The following is a 19,140-nucleotide window of genomic DNA, read 5'->3' on the forward strand; positions in this document are numbered from 1 at the left end:
TTTTTACTATATGACATGACAGAAACTGAGGAGGAATGTAATTAACAAAAATAAGGTATCTCCAAACGTACTGATTGAGTAGACATGTGTTATGAAACACTATGTTTTAAAAGGCTTGCTGGAATTTTCTGAAAAACTCCTGCTGAGTATTCAGTAGTTTAGACGTTTCATAGGGCTTTGAGAACACAAGAAATCTGAACCAATTCTAAAAAGCCTAATGGCATGGGAAAGAACTTGCCCAATTCTTACTACACTACAATGTTACTGTTAGCATTATAATGGTGATGTGAAAGGAAAGACAGAAAATCCTTCCAAGTAAACACATGATCTTTACTAACAGCACATCTTTTAGGATAACAACCCTGTATCTTCAAATATTGAAACTATGTTGTCTCCCTTTGGGAGAAATCACCAATCAAGTTCCTAATACACAGCAAAGAAGCAAACTGCTGCATATTTAAGAGGTCTGTTCCAGCAATTTAATAAATAATAGGATTTCTGACAAACTATAACCAATCAGGTCTTCAGCATTTTCAGACAGATTTACTGACCACCTCTGCAAAGACCTCACAGGCTAGCCAGTTACACATTTTATGTGTATTCTGCCACAAACTCCATGACCTTCAAGCACACAGTCTCTGGCAGACTTGTCATTTCTCTGTCTTGCATAGTTGAGACTGAACAAACTGAAGGGACAGAAATGTGACAGATTTTGCATCCTTGGGTACCAGACTTTATGTCTGGCCAAGACAGTTTCCCAGAACAGAGATCTATGGCCCAGTGAGATCAGTGGAACAAGAAATGAGTAACATGCTGATGTGGAGTGGTCCTTGTGACAAGAGCAAAGAAGCCAATTATAACTTACTGGATTTTATATTCACAGCTTGATTTGTTGACTGGCAGTCTTGGTGGAAAATCACATGACTGCTGTACAAGCCATCCACATCTTGGAGAACATGACATGCTAAGTATGACATCCTTGGTGTCCAAGGAACCAAACCATCATCCTAAAGCTGTAAAAACAGCTGCAGGAAGCAAATCCTGCCTTTCACTTCGATCATTCCTAATAAAACTGAACTGAACGGTGACTGAAAACATAATGGGTAGTAATATACCCAAAGAATCAAAATTTTTGTGTATGAATACTAGAGAGCAATCTGAAGACAAAAGCTTAGACAGAACATTTCCCTTTAAACGCTAGAGTTATGTCAGAACACTGTAGTTACTTTAGAAGTGCTTAGAAACTTTAATTTTCTCTGTATCTAAAGCAAGGACTTGTAGAAGTCAATTTATGCAGCACTTGTCCTATTTGACCTTCTGTGTAAATTAACACTAATTTGCCCTATGCCTCCAAAAACGCCTAGGCACTAAGAACTGAACTGTCTCAACATGACAACCTCCACATATTTTAGAAACAAAGAACTTGAAGATTTAACTCAGTGTATTTAATAGCTTAGGATGGCACTTCATGTTAGCAAGACTCTAAAGGAAATACTAATAAAAGTACTTTTAAAATTAATTAATTAGTAAAATAGAAGAAATCTATGAAGACTTTTTTTTTAGCTGTAATACATTCCACCAGATCACTGAAGCTTCTCACTTATGAAACTGCCAGTATGGATCTATAATTTTAAAAGTTCTGCAGTGGCTGGTATCCTTCAATGAGTGCTTGATTTCCATAAAATTATACTTTGGCTTACATTGCCTAGACTGTTATTCATATCATAAGCTCTTCCATATGATCTTCTTAAAACAGCCATGAAAAGATATTAAATAAGATTATGAATTTAGGCTACTTAATAATGATCAAATGAAGTATGCTGATTGATTTAGAAGCTTGATTATTTTTAAAAGATAAATACAAATAATAACATCAGAAATAAAGAAAAGTAAGAAAAAAAAATAGAATGTTATTTTAAACTGAATAAATTACTTTTTTAAAAACTTTCTTGAAATTTGCATGTATAGTCAAGCTATTCTTTATTACTTTTGCAGTTTAATACAGCCACTTTGCAGTTACTTTTATACGTACCCCTTTTAAAGGTACTTTGAATGCAATAAATCTCGTTCCTGGTATGGGCTGTCCAACAGGTGTCAAACTCCGCCATCTGCAAGGAAAGAAATGTTAATTTTCTATTTTTTCAAGTTGCATGATTCAACAGAACACACCTGCAGCACAAAGCACATAAAAATTGCTGTTATCATAAAGTATAATTATGTCCCCAAATTTGCAATTATTCCATGAAGCAGTTTCAAAGTATCACCAGGACACTTGAAAAGAGTCTTTTTTCCTTCTTCTTCAACTTCCAAGAAATTCCTCTCCTCAAAATGGCAGGATAGTATTTACAAACAAGTAGCACCAACATAAAGCAAAGCAGATGTGTAAGGTTCAACAGGTAAAAATGTATTGTTGTAGCTGGTGGACATTTTTCAACCTGACTGAATCAAACACCTTAAAAAAGTTGCCACAGGCACACATCAATCATTTAATTGACTATATGAAATGCAAAGTTTACTTTCATTAACAATACAAATCATCTGTATTTTCCAAAAATGTTTCCTTTGTAATAGGCTTCTTTTTCAAAGAAACACTCTTCATTCAACTTTCTCTCACCATTTTGAAAAATACAGAGGATATTCCATCACACCAAAACCTACTACATATCACCAGTAAGATTTGTTATAACACTCAAAACACCTGTAATTCCAAAACACAGACCTGGTATGCACAAGTTCTACATTGTGCTGAAAAAGCTCTCCATACATAATATTTCAGAGATTTCAATTTTTAAAAAAGGATGAAAAGTATTATCTGAAGAGGAAAACAAGTTAATCAGCAGATCAATTTTACCTTCAAAGAGGTAACTTACTAAACTTAGAACTATTATTTCTTTTTCTTCTGCAAGCACAAATTATCTCTATAACCTAACAAGGTGCAGCTGGATGACTCAAAATCTACACAGGCTTTTTGCATTTTTGGCTAATACCTCAACTATTAAAATACAAAATATTTCCACTAGATTCTTTAACACTGGTGTCCATTCCCTTGCAATTTTCTGAATTAATGCTTAAATTAATCTCTCCCTTTGAAGGGAGCATTCAACAGCTTCTAGATTCCTTTCTAATGTTCATAAAACAACACCATTTAATGAAATAAACCGAATATTTAATTTTAAAATATTCTAACCACTGAGTACTTTGCTTTGTTCACATATGGTCCCATATCAGACCATAAAAATCTAGAAGCTGGCTGGAAAATGTCTCAATTAAATATCTATAATTATGTTTGTCATAGTATATAAACGACAACGTCACCATTCAGAGATGCTTGGAAGTAACAAAGGAAACACAGAGCAGGGTGACCGAAGTGTATTTGATATTAACCAGTCACATGACAATCTCTACAGCTGTGTCTTTAGCACTAACTTCTCTCTGTAATCTCCATCAAGAGGCAAAGAACAGATCAAGGCTCACAGTGCAGACATACAGGTGCTTAGTTTAAAGGACAACAAAGGAAGAAACAAAGGAGTAATAGCAACTCATCATTAGGAAGGCTATTGCAAACAGCTGGTCTGTAGAAGACAGATACAAGGAGAGACTGTGTAAGGGCAAGCTAGAGATGAGAGCATCAAAAGCTGTTTCAAATAAAACCTTCTACTAAATTCTAAACTTTCTTGCAGGATAAGTCTTCTTAAGTGAACTTTCAAGTTTGTAAACTCAGGAGTCTGGTAGCTTTATGCTTGCTGTGAAGAATGAAAACAAAAATCTGAGACTATGTTCCATTTACTCCTATTTAAGAGATGTAAATTGTACATGAATCAATTAAGATCAGAAATTCAGTGCTTTTTTAACCTGCTTTCTCTTGGACATCTATGAGTGGAAAAAAACCATAATTATTATAGATAGGAGTGTTTAGAAATCAAAAAGAAAGTATCAAAAAAGGGCTTTAAAAATATTTTCTTTAATTAACCATGTTAAAAAGGCTTTGTAAAAATTCTGAACTTTTTTTCATATTAGGGGATTTACAGAACAATACCCCAGGATTATCCAATTTGTTGTCAGACCTTAATAAACTTGAGGTTTTATTATCTTGTATTTAAAGCCATTTAAATCCTCCCAGAAAAAGAAAATCTGCACAATCAGCAAGAAACTCAAAAGCTGCTGACAGCTCTATGGTAGCAAATGAGCAAAGGCACTTTTCATCAAAAATATAAAGGGTATGTGTTCCATGTTATCTTTAAAATGGTATTTTAAAAGGAAATTTCAGCACACTGCTGCAGAACTAAAAATAAAACCAGCAGATTGAAATTAACCAAAGATTAGCTAAGGAAATAAATTCACATTTGTTCTGTTCTCAACAAAGGAACATGGGAATTAAAAGTGGCCTGGACTAAAGGAAGTCAAACTACAGAATAAGTATAGATAAAGGCAGAATGATCAAAGATGAGCTGCAGGTGGTCACATAAACAGGAATTAGAGGAGCAAAGACTTAACTAAGCATTTTAGCAAGTATGAATGAGACTTGTGACACGTGATTTGTATCCTGCTTGAACGCGAGTGCAAGGAAGAACGGCAGGAGTCAGAGGTGTTATCACAAGATTGGCACCATCATCATCCCTGTACCAGTGACTAGGAGCTACAGAGGCTTGAGTGAAAACCAGGCTGGACATGAAGAAACTGATTCTGGATTACATTCAGCTGCACATTTTATCTGCTTTGGTAGTCAGCTGTGGAACAAATGGGTGTTTTTTTTTTTTTTTTCATAATTTATTTTAACATTAACATTGTTAAGATCATATGGAAGCTTTAATTTCCAGTAAAATTTTCTGGTTTAGAACTGATTCATAGTAAGATTTACATTACCAATTACTGTCACCTCTAGCAAGACCATTTAGAAAATACTACTTGGAACCTCTTTTCCTTTCTTTTTGGCTACTGATACTGCATGATATAAATGCAGCCTGATTTTCCAAGTGACTTCCACACCTCTATAGACACCAGATTCAAAATTGATGGTAGGAAACACTTTTACAAGTAAAATATCATCCTTCTCTCCCACTCACTGTTGGACACGCACAATCCATTATGCCACAGTATTTAATATTCCTGTCTAAATGAAAATGCTGATGCTTTAAGTTTGGACAGGAAAAATTCAGTTAAAGAAGAATGTTTATAGTGCATAGGCAAAGATAATTCAACTTTGCCCTTCCAACAAAAAGACCCCACTCAGTATTTTTTGTACTGTTCAAGGGAAACTTGCCAGAAGGTAACATGTCTGTAGATGCTCTTCAGAACTGAACTGGATTTTATGTAATTATACACACAGCAGGATTTTGGATGCTGAAACACAGATGTGTATAAATTTGTAAAAACATCATAGTATTTTATGACTTGTTACACAGCTTGGACTGATTCTCCACTAAATCATCATAGTGTACGACTACTGAAACAATTTCAGACACTGAAGAACCAGAACTTGACTCCATGTGGAAACTGCAGTGCAAAGGGTCACTTGAACCCCTCTTCTACACAGATGTCTCATTTTGCTACAAAATTACTTCACCAGCACTATTTTGTAGGTTTGAGACTGCAATGGACACTACAGCATAGCTCTGCTCCAAGACATTACTGGTGAAAAAGAAAAATAATTTTCTTTATCATAGAATGGCTTGGGTTAGAATAAGCCTTAAACATCATCTAGTTCCAACTCTCCTGTAACAGGAAGGGACATCTTCCACTAGACCACGTTGCTCAAAGACCCATCCAACCAGCCTTGAAAACACTTGCAAGGAAGGGCACCCAAAATTTCTCTGGGCAACCCAGTCCTGTGCATCACCATCCTTATAGTGAAAAATTTCTTCCTTACATCTGATGTAGACCTCTTCAACTTTCAAGTCATTTTCCCTTGTCCTAAAAAAAGGTTCACCACTTCTTGTTTAGTTGCACTATTCCTACTTACTACCTTAACTGGAACCCCCAATTTATTGTGTCACTTTAATTAGCATAATGAAATTTAGATTAAAAGTGTTAACAATTGAGGCACTAACAGGAAGACAAAAGACACAAGTATGTAGTATCACTTCCCTTATCTCTTGCAGTACCATTACACCAAAAGAGTGAGAGTATTGCTATTACAACACAGAGACTGAGGTTGTGCTTCCACAGTCTGCACTTGTCCTAATGCTCCAGGTTACCACAATCTCACTTCTGCCAACACCCATTTGTGGGGCCAGTAACTTGCACATGCAGGATCATCTAGACTCAAATTAGTTTCCTTAAGTCTCTTCCAGGGTTCACTTCTATGTCTTCCAGGTTTACTGAACTGATAGTGAAGAACAACATGCAGTGCTAGGACAAGGGTGACATCCATTCCCTGCTGCAGGAGACTGAGGAGCTGACAAGGCCTTCAACTTCTTTACTGCCAAACCCCTGTTCCTGTGCATGTCTAGCTTTATTTCTTAGCAGTATAAAAACTATCTGGAGAAGTTGAAAGCACTTCAGTATCAGGCACTTTGTCAGAAGATAATACTAACTTTATAAGCAAATACTTGACAGTAGCTCATTCTCTCCCTGAAAGGTATTAGTTTCCAATTGTACAAGTCAAAAGTACAGTCCACTGATTCTTCCATACTTAAGAAATCTGTGTAACCTGAAAGCTTCTCTAGTTCAAATGCAAGGAGGGGGATAAGAATGGAGAAATGAGCACCTGATTCTCAAAGTTTTAGTAGCAATTTCCAAGGATGAAGAAAACAAGGACAATTAACTGCTTTCTGAATCACTGCTTAAAAAACTTACTTTAGCTCACTCTTATCCAACATGTAACTGAAATTTCATAGAAATTTTCAGTGAAAAACATGTTTAAACAGCTTTTTAAAAAGTTTATTCTAATTTTAATCCCTGAGTTTCAGCCATGGAAAACACTTCAGCTTCTTTATTTTTTAAATTCTGTTCATCTTTTGTTTCTATTTACTGGGTTTTGGACCAACAAGTATTACAGGAGCGCATGTTTTTTGTATCTTATTGCTCCTCCTAAGAATGCTCTTAATAAATCTACTTAACACTCTCCCTGAAACCAGAATAATGTAATTCTTTCCTCAAATAATGTATAAAAGGGGCAAGTTATTGCCCCATTACAGAGTGCCTTTATATCTCAGCATACCCTCCTATCCAAAAAGTTTGTATTGATGTAATCAAGAACACATGGGTTAAAACTATTAATTTGGACTTTTGTTGTGCTTTATTAGAGCTGAAGAATAGAACTGTATCTGTCTTAAATTATGTCATTCTGTGGTCCACACATGCACTCCCAATCAAGTCATCACAAGGCCTGTATAGGTATAATTTGGGATTATTTTTGCTGATACAACATTTCTGTCGTCCTCTTGTTAGAAACAAAACCATGGGATGTTTCTGGATCTCAATTCACAAAAATATTCTTTGATCTTGTGCATGCAACCACTTGCTCCCGTCTTAACTCTTCCGCCATTCCTAGTCAGGAGCTTGGACTGCTCTCCCATTTCCCCTGTACACATACACTTGGGGGTCAAAAGATTAGGAAGAAGGAACTGTGTGTGGCCAATGAAGGAGAATTGTTCACAGACAGGTTGGAGCATTATACTCACCCGGGGAATGAATGGCTGGGCTGTTCCTGTCTTGGAGAAGATACCTACCTTAACCTGTCTGTAGGTGGTGAAGATGCTTGAGGCAAGAAAGCGCCTGGGGCAGTCAGTGCCCCTCTCTGTGGGATGCCCGCTCCTGCCTCTTGCTTTGTGTGAGGGATACTTACCCATCAGGGATAGTATTCTTCTTTACCATGCTGAAAGCAGGAGCAGGCAGAGCAGGAGGCAGCGGTGAAAGTGGGCACTGCAGCAAAGGAGAGAGAACCGCGCGGTTAACACGGTGCTAATCTCTTTCTCCATCAGTGGGCCTTTGCATAGGGCTGAGTCTCAAATAAAACAAACCAAGCAGCCAGCTGGGGCCTGAAGCCGTCCTGAAAAAGGTCTGCACCTCTGCAAACTAGCCTATTTCTCCACTGCTACAGCACGACAAGAGGGAAAGACAACTCACCTCTCCTCTCCAGGTGATCACAAGAAAGAGAGAGGAGAGGCGGCAGGTTTCTCTGTAACTCTGGCAGCAGCGCTGCAGGCACGAAGATCTTCCCGGCCGTCCCTTGTGTCCCACTCCTGCGGCTCGGAGCCGTCTATTCCAGCCTTGCGCTCCCAGTTAGAACCCGTCTCAACGAGAACCTCCAGGCAGCTGCAAGAAGCGAGGCCGGCACCTCAGCAATGGAAGAACCATCACCTGCTGCCCCCTAACCTGGACGGGTCCGATCCCGCTGGACGCCGGGCTCCCGCCGACCTTGGGGGGCCCAGGCTGGGGGGGGCGAGGGGAGCGGCCCCCATGGCCCCGCTCCACGGATGACGCTAATGAGGCTGCCCCTCACAGCCGCACGTCCCCGGGGCAGGACCGGCTGCGGGGCCGGCCCAGGGCTCGACAGCGGCTGAGCTCGGGGCAGGGACAAACAAGAGACCGGGGCGGGGGAAGGTCGCGGCCCTGCTGCGGGGGGCGGGCAGGCGGCTGTGGAGGGAGGCGGGCGGGCTGTGAGGGAAGGGCGCGGGCTGCAGACGGTGACAGGGAAGAGCCCGTGCGGCGGCGGGGCGGGGCGGGGCGGAGAGGAGCGGGGCTGCGGGCGGCCCGTACCCGGACAGGATTTCCCTGGCGGAGGAAGGAAAGGCTGGTGCGACACAGAACCTTCCCGAAAGGGCCGCGACTGCGCCTGCGCGGCGGCGGCGGGGCGGGGAGGGGCGCGGGGCGCGGGGAGCGCGGCCAATGGGGCGAGGGGCGGCGGCGGCTCCGCGCGTGCGCGGGGCGGGGCCGGGCCCGGGAGCGCCGCGGCCTCGGGAGCGGCGGTGAGGGCTTCGTGTGCGGCTGGAGGGGTCGAGATAGAGCGGCGGTCAAGGGCTTAAAAACAGCTGACCATCTGTCTCGCTTTAGCCGATTCATTTTTGCTTTGAAAGTTGTTGAAATTTATTACTGCCGTGTACTCCTGCACACCGCTCTGAGTTGGTGTCAGTGGAGGCAGCCGGGATGGTTGTCAGTACTAGAAGCACGTTCTGAAAAGTTAAACCACGATTTACAGTGGAACAGCTGTTGTTATGTTGGTCGTCAGAATTTGTTTGTTAATAAATTTTTATTTCTGCTGGATACGGTATTCTTTAACACGGCTCATGGAGCAAGTACATTAAATATCCTAAGAATATCTGTTTTCAGCTACGTTTTTCTTTGCTCTGTGGTATCTTTTTTCCTCAGTCTTGAGTAAGTGCCTTGTGGCAGCAATTTTGAGGTGCCTCATGTATGGGACTTAGAGATCCCCTTTCCATATACTGCTTGCATTGCAATCCCTATTGGATGAGTTCTCTTGGTGCTCAGTACAAACTAATAGATCATGCCTCTTCATTTTTGCGTATTTCTTTTAGTATTTAACTATTTTTATTTCCTGCATAATTACTAAACATCAGCACTTATATTTTTAATTGAATCGTTCCTTGAAGTTCATTTTAATCTGAGTCTTTGGGATGTCAGTAGAAATTGAAAAGGACAAGAGACAACTTTTTGTTAATAATAATGCTGGTATAGATCAGTAATAGCTCTTGTTTTTGAATGTGTGGATTTGCATTTCTGTAGCTGAGAGCGGAGTCCTTTTTGAAAAGGGAAAACTTGCATCAAGTGATTTGGCTTTGCCTTGTTACAAAGAAACGTTTGTGCATTTTTGAGGGATGCTTGTAGGCAGTTTGATTGTATTGTTAAGATTGAAGGAAGATGAAGTAATCACGGCTGAGCCGTGCCTGTAAACCAGCGATCTTGGAAAAGTGACCTTGACTTTCGGGAAAAAGTTAAACCAGCCCGCTGAACAGCATCGGTTTTCTCTGTTCAGCAGTACAGTGTGACACTACCCAATAGTTGCGATGCAGGAAGTGTTAAATATTGGTCTGAATGTGGTAGGTTCTTGACAGCATTTCACCGAAATCGCTGTGCTCTGAGTTTTGAAAGGCCGCAGTACCAGCCAGCAGCAATGCAGGGGAACCCAAGCCGTCATTTTCATTTCCTTTGCGGGAGCGCGACCCCGACCGGGGCGCCCCGGGCGCGGCCCTGCCCGCCGCCGCCAGGGGGCGCCGGTGCCGCGGGCTCCGCGCCGGTGCCGCGGGCTCCGCGCCGGTGCCGCGGGCTCCGCGCCGGCGCCGCGGGCTGCGCGTCGGCGCCGCGGGCTCCGCGCCGGCGCCGCGGGCTGCGCGCCGGTGCCGCGGGCTGCGCGCCGGCGCCGCGGGCTCCGCGCCGGCGCCGCGGGCTGCGCGCCGGTGCCGCGGGCTGCGCGCCGGTGCCGCGGGCTGCGCGCCGGTGCCGCGGGCTCCGCGCCGGTGCCGCGGGCTGCGCGCCGGTGCCGCGGGCTCCGCGCCGGTGCCGCGGGCTGCGCGCCGGCGCCGCGGGCTGCGCGCCGGCGCCGCGGGCTCCGCGCCGGTGCCGCGGGCTGCGCGCCGGTGCCGCGGGCTCCGCGCCGGTGCCGCGGGCTGCACGCCGGTGCCGCGGGCTCCGCGCCGGTGCCGCGGGCTGCGCGCCGGGCGCGGCCCTGGGGGAACGAGCGCCGCGCGTTGGGCCTCGCAGGACGGGGGCGCCCCGCCGCGCAGCTCCCCAAATCCGCGCCCAAATCCGCGCCCACGAAAACGGGACAGCCGCTGCTGGTCAAGCAGTTAGCCTGTAGGGAAAAAATATGTGGGGTTCGTGCTCCACTGGATGTTTGTCCTGGTTTGTTTTCCATAGCTTGCTGGAGACACTGAGGATGTTGCTAGCCGACAAATAGAATGGCTTGTAAATCAGAACCTGCAGGAAGGTAGTACGATAAAAATACTTATTTACATATTTTCCTGCTATTGTGCAGCAAAACTTAACAAGTCAGTTAGGAATGTATTAATTTTATTTTTACGTGCTTATATTGAATAGTCCCATTGAACTTGGTGGCATTTCCCAGGGTTTGAGGTAGAGGTTTCTGAATTTAGTTTTCTCATTCTCTCAGCAGCAGCAGTAGTAACTGCAGATGATGTGTGAGGTCTTACTGCTGAGGAGGGATGCTCCCAAACCTCTGTAAATACTTTCACTGCCCTAAATGAGGAACCTGTGCTGCTGTCTCAGCCATCCCCATCGCCTCAGCCTCAACTTTGCCCCTACCTGAACAACGTCGGTACAGCAATATGCAAAATACAGACTACCTAAAGTTGAAAGAGGACTTAAAGGAAGTATCATTTATTTGTTCTGCAGATGCATTGTATTGTCTTTATTGGAGACTGAATAGTGCCTAGACAGACCTGTAATCTGACCCATTACTTTTTTTTTTGCAGCCTCTGTGCTGTTTACGCTGTGTCATAAAACAAATGGCACTGCTATTAACTGGAAAATCTGGTCTAGCATACATGATGTGCATTTAGAGTGACAGTTCTGTACCTTGATCTAGACTTAATGGTACCACTCTGAATGGAGCATCTGGTAGAACAAGTCTTCCTTAGGACATGTAAGTATTTATTTTACTGAGATCAGTAGGGAAACTTGTATATGTATTTAATTATATTATTAAGCATATTATGAGAAGAAAATAAGTATACAAATGGTTGCTTGCTTGTATAGTGTTAGTAGTTGGAGGAAGTTTCTGAAACTTTTTAAGACAACCTGATGTCCTGGTCCTGCTGGAGCTGCCTGTGACCCCATTTAGGTTTCTCCAAGTGTATGTTCACAACCAACCTCTCTTCACAACCCCCTGCTCTTGGAGCAAGTCCAGGATGACAGTGCCTGCTATAGCAACTGTGCCTTTTTTACCCAGGTCAGGTTAGGCACATCTGCCTGCCAGGTATCCTACCTGAAAGCTGGGACCAGTACTAAATTCAGTCTTCTGCAATTTCCAGTTGGCTTTCTTCCCCTCTGCTCAGACATTGTTCATTCATCTTGTGGTGATTTGTTTCTGTTTTCTGACTAAATCTCTTCCTCTTGTTTCTTCTCTGTGGATTCAATCCTGTGGATTGTAAATCACATGCTGGGACACAAATAAACTGGAAATTCTACATGTATTTTATAAAAATATTTTAAAATCGTAAGCATGTCTTCAGCACCTCACTGTCTTCCTTAGTTAGTTTTTAAAGTGCTATCTGATCAATATCAGATATTCATCAGATACTTACCATTTGGGTACCAAATTGATCTTAATCCTAAAATACAGTTATCTAATTTACTCGCACTATGAATATATGCTTTGCGTGGTCCTAATATAATAAGGTTCAGAGCAATACTATTGCTTGTAGGAGGGTTGACATCAACCCTCAAGAACTGAAAACATAAGAGATCGTATCAATGACTGAATGACAGAATATGATTGTTCAGCTGATGTAAATCTTACTTGAAAAATCACTTAAATTACAAACCTAGCTGATAAATTTAATTAAATACCTTTTAAGACTACTAATGTGTTAGTATCAGATAATAGTTCAGGAAGAATTATCATGTATAGTATCAGTAATCACATATTAAACATATAAAAATTTGGATAAAAATTAGACCTTAATATAACTGCCTCCAGATTGATAAATTATTTTCACACAGAAGCACTTTTCGTGAAATCAGTAGTAAGTCTGAATCATACAATCACAGAGTCATAGAATGGTTTGGGTTTGAAGGGACCTTAAAGACCATGTAGTTCCAAAGCCCCTGCATGGACAGGGACACCTTCCACTAGATCACGTCAGTCAGAGCCCTGTCAAACCTGGCCTTGAACACTTCCAGGATCGGGGAATCCACAGCTCATAATTTTTAATAATCTGAAATTTGAGTACTTTTCTTCCCACTTACCTGAAAATGATCTAAAACAATTGCTGAGAAAAATCTGCTGCTGGAAGGAGGTACTCATACATAATGGTGCAGATCTCTTCACAACTCAGTTATGAAATTTGCATTTGTGGCCATTAAAAAGTCATTGTTTCTTAAAAAATGGGGGGTATGTCTACAAAGTATAACTGTTCTTCATAGTCACTTTGAAAATAATTTAGATGTCAAATGACTAATGCCTGAATAAAAGCAGCTAATGCTTTTATAGGTACATCTTTTTGCTCTTCTGTACTGAAATGGTTGAGTGGCACTTCATTAACTGATGAAGTGTTACTGGGACAGCCACAGGGAAGGTTGTGAGGTGCTCAGGTAGTTTTAAAATTACACCAGTCAAGGTGAGCCAGTTTACTTTTATTTTACAGTTTGTAAAGTGATTTGAAGTGAAAGTAGCAGGCTTTGTACTAAAAGTGACCAAGTTCCCTGACTGTACCCTTTCTGTAGTAAGTTCTGTTACAGCTACAGTAAGTGACAGCTCAAAAAAAACCAGTTTGGGCTGGGTTCTGAACACCATGTCCTTATCCTGAAAGGAGACACCAAGGAATATGATATTTCCTCACCAAAAAGAATCCTCTTTGAACTCTGATCTGACAGGCTGTCAATATTGGCCTCTAACTGTTTTGTCAAGTATTTGTTTGTGGAGCATGTTTTCTGAAGGTTTTAGAGAATTCATTTTTTCTCCTCCATTAACTGTAAATTCAAGAAAGCATCCTCCTTCAGGGAAATACAAACTTAACAGCAATTCAGATATCAGCATGCAGGTGAGTTGCTATGGCTGTGAGGCAGCAAAGTGTAAATTTTGTTCAAAAGCCCCATAGTTTCTATGGTCCATTAAAATCAAGTGGAAGTTTCACTTTATTTGGAGGGGCAGAGAGGGTGACTTTTCAAATATATTAAATATATATATATATATACACACACACAATCTTATTGAATGGCTTTTTCTATTCTGTCAACAAATTTTGATTTAGATGTACTTTTCTTTCTAGATGAAAAAGAAACGACATGCTCTGATGTCAGGCAAACTCATGCATGCTTTATCACGGGCACCTGATGGAGGAAGTGCTTTCCTGCAACTCCTGTTTCACAGCTGATAAATTCTGCTTGATGTAGGTGGTAATGAATTGTATATTTTTAAGTTTTATCAGCATTCTCATCTGTTAGAATTTCGTGTTCAAATCTGTGGGAAATGTTTGTAAGTTGGGTTAGGGTTTCTTAGTGCTTCCTAGTTGATTTTTTTAAAAAGCTAAAATGTTAAACCAGATAACCTGATTAATCTGTCAGAATTTGAAATGTGTTCTAAAAATTGCCTACATTATAAGAAATTTCTGTTGCCATAAACATTTGTTCCTTTAAATGTTCTGCAATTAATGATAGATGGTTTTATTTTAATGTGCCAAGAAATATCAATGCAGAAATAGCTACTGGAATTCGATGGCTCAGTCACAGACAAATATATCAAATGGGTTAAAGCAGTTGAATTTGATCCCAAATATTCTAAGTATTCATATATGATGGAATTGATTATGATAATGTTTAGCAGATTTTGATAGTCCCTCTTTACATGTTTTTTTAGAAGGAAATACATATTGTCCGTACTGTATTAGGAGACAGGGTAATTGTAGATACTCTTAGTATTTTTCATGCAAGTTCTTTGGCTTCAAGATTACAAATAACAGGGACCAAGTTAAGGCTCGTTATATTTTAAAAAAGTCTAATAGATAAAAGCAAAGCATGGGAACAAACTGAAGTAGTTATCACAGTTATTTAAAAGCCCAGAGCAGAACTGTTGCCTGAGATTAGGTCTCGTACCAGAATAGCCAAACAGAGGAAGCTGTTTGGCTGATGCACCTTCTGCTGCAGTTGCAGAGAGGTCACTTGTGTGCCTGGGATAAAGGTCCTGTCCTCTCCAGGACACCCAGATGTCCTGTGAACACTCAGTAGCTCTGGGATGTTCTGAACACAGTGGGTTTATTGCATGAGCTCAGATTAACCCTGGAGAGCTCAGGCCTCAGTTCTGATGTGTGAGGGCTGTGCTGGATTTATTTGTGTCCTGTGCAGCTCACCTGCTTTTGCTCCATGTGTCTGATGCATCTGTGACTAACAGGTTATTATCAGTAATATCTGATAATACAGTGAAAAGAGAAAAAACAAATGAAATTATTTTGTAAGAAAAAAAAAATCTTTAATTTGCAACACTGATTCTTAGAAAAGCACATTTAAAATTTTTTGTAATGCAGAAAAATATTTATGTACAATTTAAAGCAAAAGTACACATATTTCTTTTCTTTTCAAAATTTCACTTCAGAAAAAAAAAGTATGAACTTGTTTGCAACTAAAAGACATTGCAATCAGACCTGATAAATATGATAAACATGGCTCAGATAAGCCATGTACTAGCACATACTTATACTACTGGTGCTAGTCAGAAAGACATATCAGAAGTCTTGAAGAAGTTTGTGTAAAGTCTGTAAAGGTTAATTAAGAAAAAATTATTTTGAAATTGAGGCAATTTGTAAAACCCTCCAGCCTTGCCCTTACATTCTTTCACAGTATGCAGGATCCAGGGAACAAACCGTTCCAAAATACTTTTGAGCAGCTGCAAGTAGAATTTAACTTTGTTACTGAAGAAGATATTAAAAAGTGTAAATGCTTCCAGCTGTTGCAGTAGTAAAACTTCTGTTTATAGGGAGATACAACGTACAGTATTTCAGGAATTTGGTGTTTCAGATACAGTCTTTGTTTTAAACTTATATTTGATAAGTTGTGTTACATTTATTCTCTGACTTTTTTAATATTTTCTGAATCAATCTTTCCTATTCTTTTATATGTTTATGTAGCAGAGAATTTTGTTAATTATCAACCTAAATGCCAAGTTAGATCTGTTGATACTTTCAACACACTTGGATTTACTGTAATTAGAAGCATATTAGATATATTAGTTAAGAGTACCAATGATATGATAAAAATACAATAAGAATTTTATTATAGCTTGCAAAATTTTACTTATAGGTGTTAGATACATACTGAGATGCTATGGTCCTTTGAACAAAATTCACAGTTTTTCTCTCAAATGTTCGCAAAGTGAAGCTGTGGGTAAAAACTTTGAAATGTAATTGAAACCAAACATTTTGATTATATACTTAGTCTAGCATGCTGAATTTTGTAGACTGCAATACTTCACATTCTTGATTGATGGGATTATATATTCTTTGAAACTTTGTGAACCCTCACACTGAGCTGCCACAATTTATCATGCAATGGAGCTCTGAGGCAGAGCAAGAGTCAGCAAAGGCAGTGGCACTACAGCAGTATGGACATTATTCCTTTCTAATGTTTCTGGTTTGGGGAAAATTCTGGGTTCTCTAAAGTGTGAACTCTTCAGCTACATTTAGAAAGTTCCAAAGGAACCTGACATCCTGTGAAATACTTTTGCTGTTGAAATGCTGGAATTTTTATTTTCAAAAAGCCAACTGACATGAACTTCTATCTTTTCCTTCATTAAAAAGTCTTATAGTTTCTCTTTCAATTAGTTGTTTCAAAAATTGGATATCATGAGGAAATATCTATCACCCCCCTAGAAGAGCTGTCCTAATACTTAGATATCACAATGCTTTATTTCTGTCGTACTCCAGTTTAAATTTATCATGAGTCACCTTCCTGGACTCCTTTGTGGTGTGCCCATATCTGCTGGTTCAGGATCCCATACTAGATATGTTCTTATTGAGCAGAGCTGATAGGCTTTTGGTGGCACTCTGTGTTTATGAAGCTAAATTGACTTTCTTCACTCTGTCTTTAGAATGCAAGTTTTCTTGTAAATGTTTCTTGCAGCTCTTTCTGAAGCTTTCCCATTCATTAAACTAATAAACTAGGAATAAAACTAATAAATCATAAACTAATAAACTAATAATCATAAACTAATAAATTAGGAATTTTTTTTTTTGGTAATAAATACTTTCGAGTGCTCCGTCTTTATGGCAAGATTAGCTATGAAATTAATGGGTTTTAAACTCTTTCATGCAAAGGATGGGTGTATTCTGGGAGTTATTAGTTTTTGAGGTCCATTTTTATGGAGATTTTTTATAGTTTCCTGCCAGTGTTTATGCTTTTCTTGATAGTTGCAGATGAGGCCAGAAAAAATGGTGTGGGTTTCCAAATTATACAGAGAACATAAATGGAAATAAAAACTGTGATGATTGATACAAACAACTGACACATAGACTGATAGTTTGAGGTATCTGTTATCTCAATTTTCAAACCCTTTGTAACATGGTGACCTTGCAAAAAAATCCCTTCCTGGCTCATTATGCAGTTGTTATCATTATAGATATTATAAAATTATTTTATACCTTTCTTGTAAACAGATGTGTCCACATGAGTGCTGTCAGTGGCAGCTGTACACAGGGCTATTCATCACATGCTTATTTTAAGAGGTGTAGTTAAAAGATTCTAGTAATTCCAAAGAAATTTATAGTTGCATGAGCAGATGTCAGAAGCAGCTGAGTTACCTATTCATCTATAGAACATCTTATGCCAGGTAAAAAGGGAGTAAACTGCCAGGTAAAAAGGGAGTTGGAAGGTATCAGTAGGTGGCAGAAAAACACTGGTATTGTAGCTTTACCTGTGTAACCAGAACCTGACATCTCTGCCTTTATAGTATTTCAAAGTTTTCATCTTTCTCTGTGCTGAGCTCCAGACCCCTTTACAAGACTTCTGTTTCCATGTTTTCAGTTATGACAACCTAGTGCTGTATTACTGTTCTCCAGATAGTTCAAATCTGTCATCAGAGGGAACTTCCCAGGTGCTTTGATGTGAAGCAGACAGCTTCTCTTTCCATGAGAAGGGATGTTTGAGGGGTGGTGAAATGAGAAAGTGTTCACAACTGAGAACCCTTGAACTGATACTGAAATTGCTCTAGGATACTGCAACTATAATTTGGAATAGTTATTTTGCTCTTCTGTGTTTTGGGTTGTTTTTTTTTTTTTTTTTTTTGCTAGTTGTCATTCTTGTATCAGTTTGAAAAGGTGAACTCTGAGCTTAGGACTCTTGAGTCTTTGATTTGCACAGCATCATTTTGGATCCAGCAGTGCTTACTTCAAAGTACAATAATAGATGAAAATCATGTCTGACTTCCGTGGACTTTGGAAATTATATGACTGCATCAACTCTGTGCTCCATCTTGAGCTAAGAAAACTGGCTAGATCCAAGCTAGCATTTGAGGAGCCACTTCTGGTATCTGTACCAGCAGCACTGTTGTTTCTTGTTCAATCTGCCAAGTTTTAGCTTTGTGTTCACAGTTATATCATCTTTGCTTTTGATAGGATGTGTTTAAGTTTCACTTTGGCCACTCATATGAGAAAGAACTGGCTTGGATGAGTTATCATTCTGTTCTCAGCTCCTCTGGAGCAATTGAAAGTCATGCAAAATTAAATATAAAATATTCCTGTGGTATTTGCAAAACTCTGTAGGAGCTTTTGTTGTTATAAAGGCAAGGTGATAAGGTTTTCAGAGTGATGACATTCTACAGAGTCCAGTAGCACATATTATAACAGCTCCAGTGTATTATCATTTGTGAGAACTCTTGGTGTCTCTGTAGGTCTTGGAACAGATATGAAGACAGCTCCCTACTTTTGTAGCATGATTCCAAAAAAGGCTTTTCCCAATACCTTTTAAAGAAGCACTTCTTTGTCTGATTTGTGACTACAATGAAAGGTGCTGGCATATTTCCCTCATGGTGAGGAGAGCATGGAGGCCTCAAGGAGGAACTGAAATTAAGTTTGTCTGAGCAACACAAGGAATTCCAAGAAGAATAGAAAGTTCAGTCACAATATTTGGATTCTAGTCTATTCAAGCTTCAGACTCTGTGTTCAGACATAGCTGATGACTATCTTGAGCATATACACAGTAGGAAGTTGGAAGAAAAAATTGAATTAAGGGTATTTAGAATATGGCTGTTTGCAATAAAAAGTTTAATAGGCTGTTTTAGAGTCCTTTTATTGAAATAAGTTTTAAATAAGTTTTAACTTTTTCAATTTGAATAGAGTTATGGAAAGTGAATTGCAGACTACTAGATGTCTTAACATTATAGAACAGAACTATAGAATCATGTAGGTTGGAAAAGACTGCCAAGTCCATTTAATTTTACAGGTTCCTGAGACTGTCAATGTTTAAGTGCATTATTCCAAGGTATCTATTCTACTTCTCTAAGACTAGAAGAGGGTT

At 40.0% G+C, this 19,140-nt stretch overlaps 2 protein-coding genes and 1 long non-coding RNA gene across 4 annotated transcripts in view; 2 read left to right on the forward strand and 1 right to left on the reverse strand.

The window, feature by feature from the left end:
• The window catches only part of LOC137478127 (uncharacterized), a 25,912-nt gene extending 20,692 nt beyond the window's left edge, over positions 1-5,220 (forward strand). For both annotated transcript variants that reach the window (XM_068197716.1, XM_068197714.1), the window contains one exon: positions 884-5,220. The gene's annotated coding sequence lies outside the window, so the exon portion shown is untranslated. The remainder of the gene's footprint in view (positions 1-883) is intronic.
• The window catches only part of LOC137478125 (uncharacterized), a 19,414-nt gene extending 10,594 nt beyond the window's left edge, over positions 1-8,820 (reverse strand). The window contains exons 1-3 of the mRNA XM_068197708.1: positions 8,701-8,820; positions 7,787-7,863; positions 2,033-2,108 (exon numbers count right to left, since the gene is read on the reverse strand). Of these exons, the coding sequence (XP_068053809.1) occupies positions 2,033-2,108; positions 7,787-7,815 (105 nt within the window). The 5' untranslated portion in view covers positions 7,816-7,863; positions 8,701-8,820. The remainder of the gene's footprint in view (positions 1-2,032; positions 2,109-7,786; positions 7,864-8,700) is intronic.
• A 1,949-nt stretch (positions 8,821-10,769) lies between these two features.
• On the forward strand, positions 10,770-14,735 carry LOC137478128 (uncharacterized). Its single transcript, XR_011001416.1, has 3 exons — positions 10,770-10,885; positions 11,391-11,560; positions 13,908-14,735. It is a non-coding gene; the product is annotated as an uncharacterized lncRNA (long non-coding RNA).
• The last annotated feature ends 4,405 nt before the right edge of the window (positions 14,736-19,140 follow it).

This window comes from Anomalospiza imberbis, chromosome 8 (assembly GCF_031753505.1).
Source record: "Anomalospiza imberbis isolate Cuckoo-Finch-1a 21T00152 chromosome 8, ASM3175350v1, whole genome shotgun sequence".
Lineage (NCBI taxonomy): Eukaryota > Metazoa > Chordata > Aves > Passeriformes > Viduidae > Anomalospiza > Anomalospiza imberbis.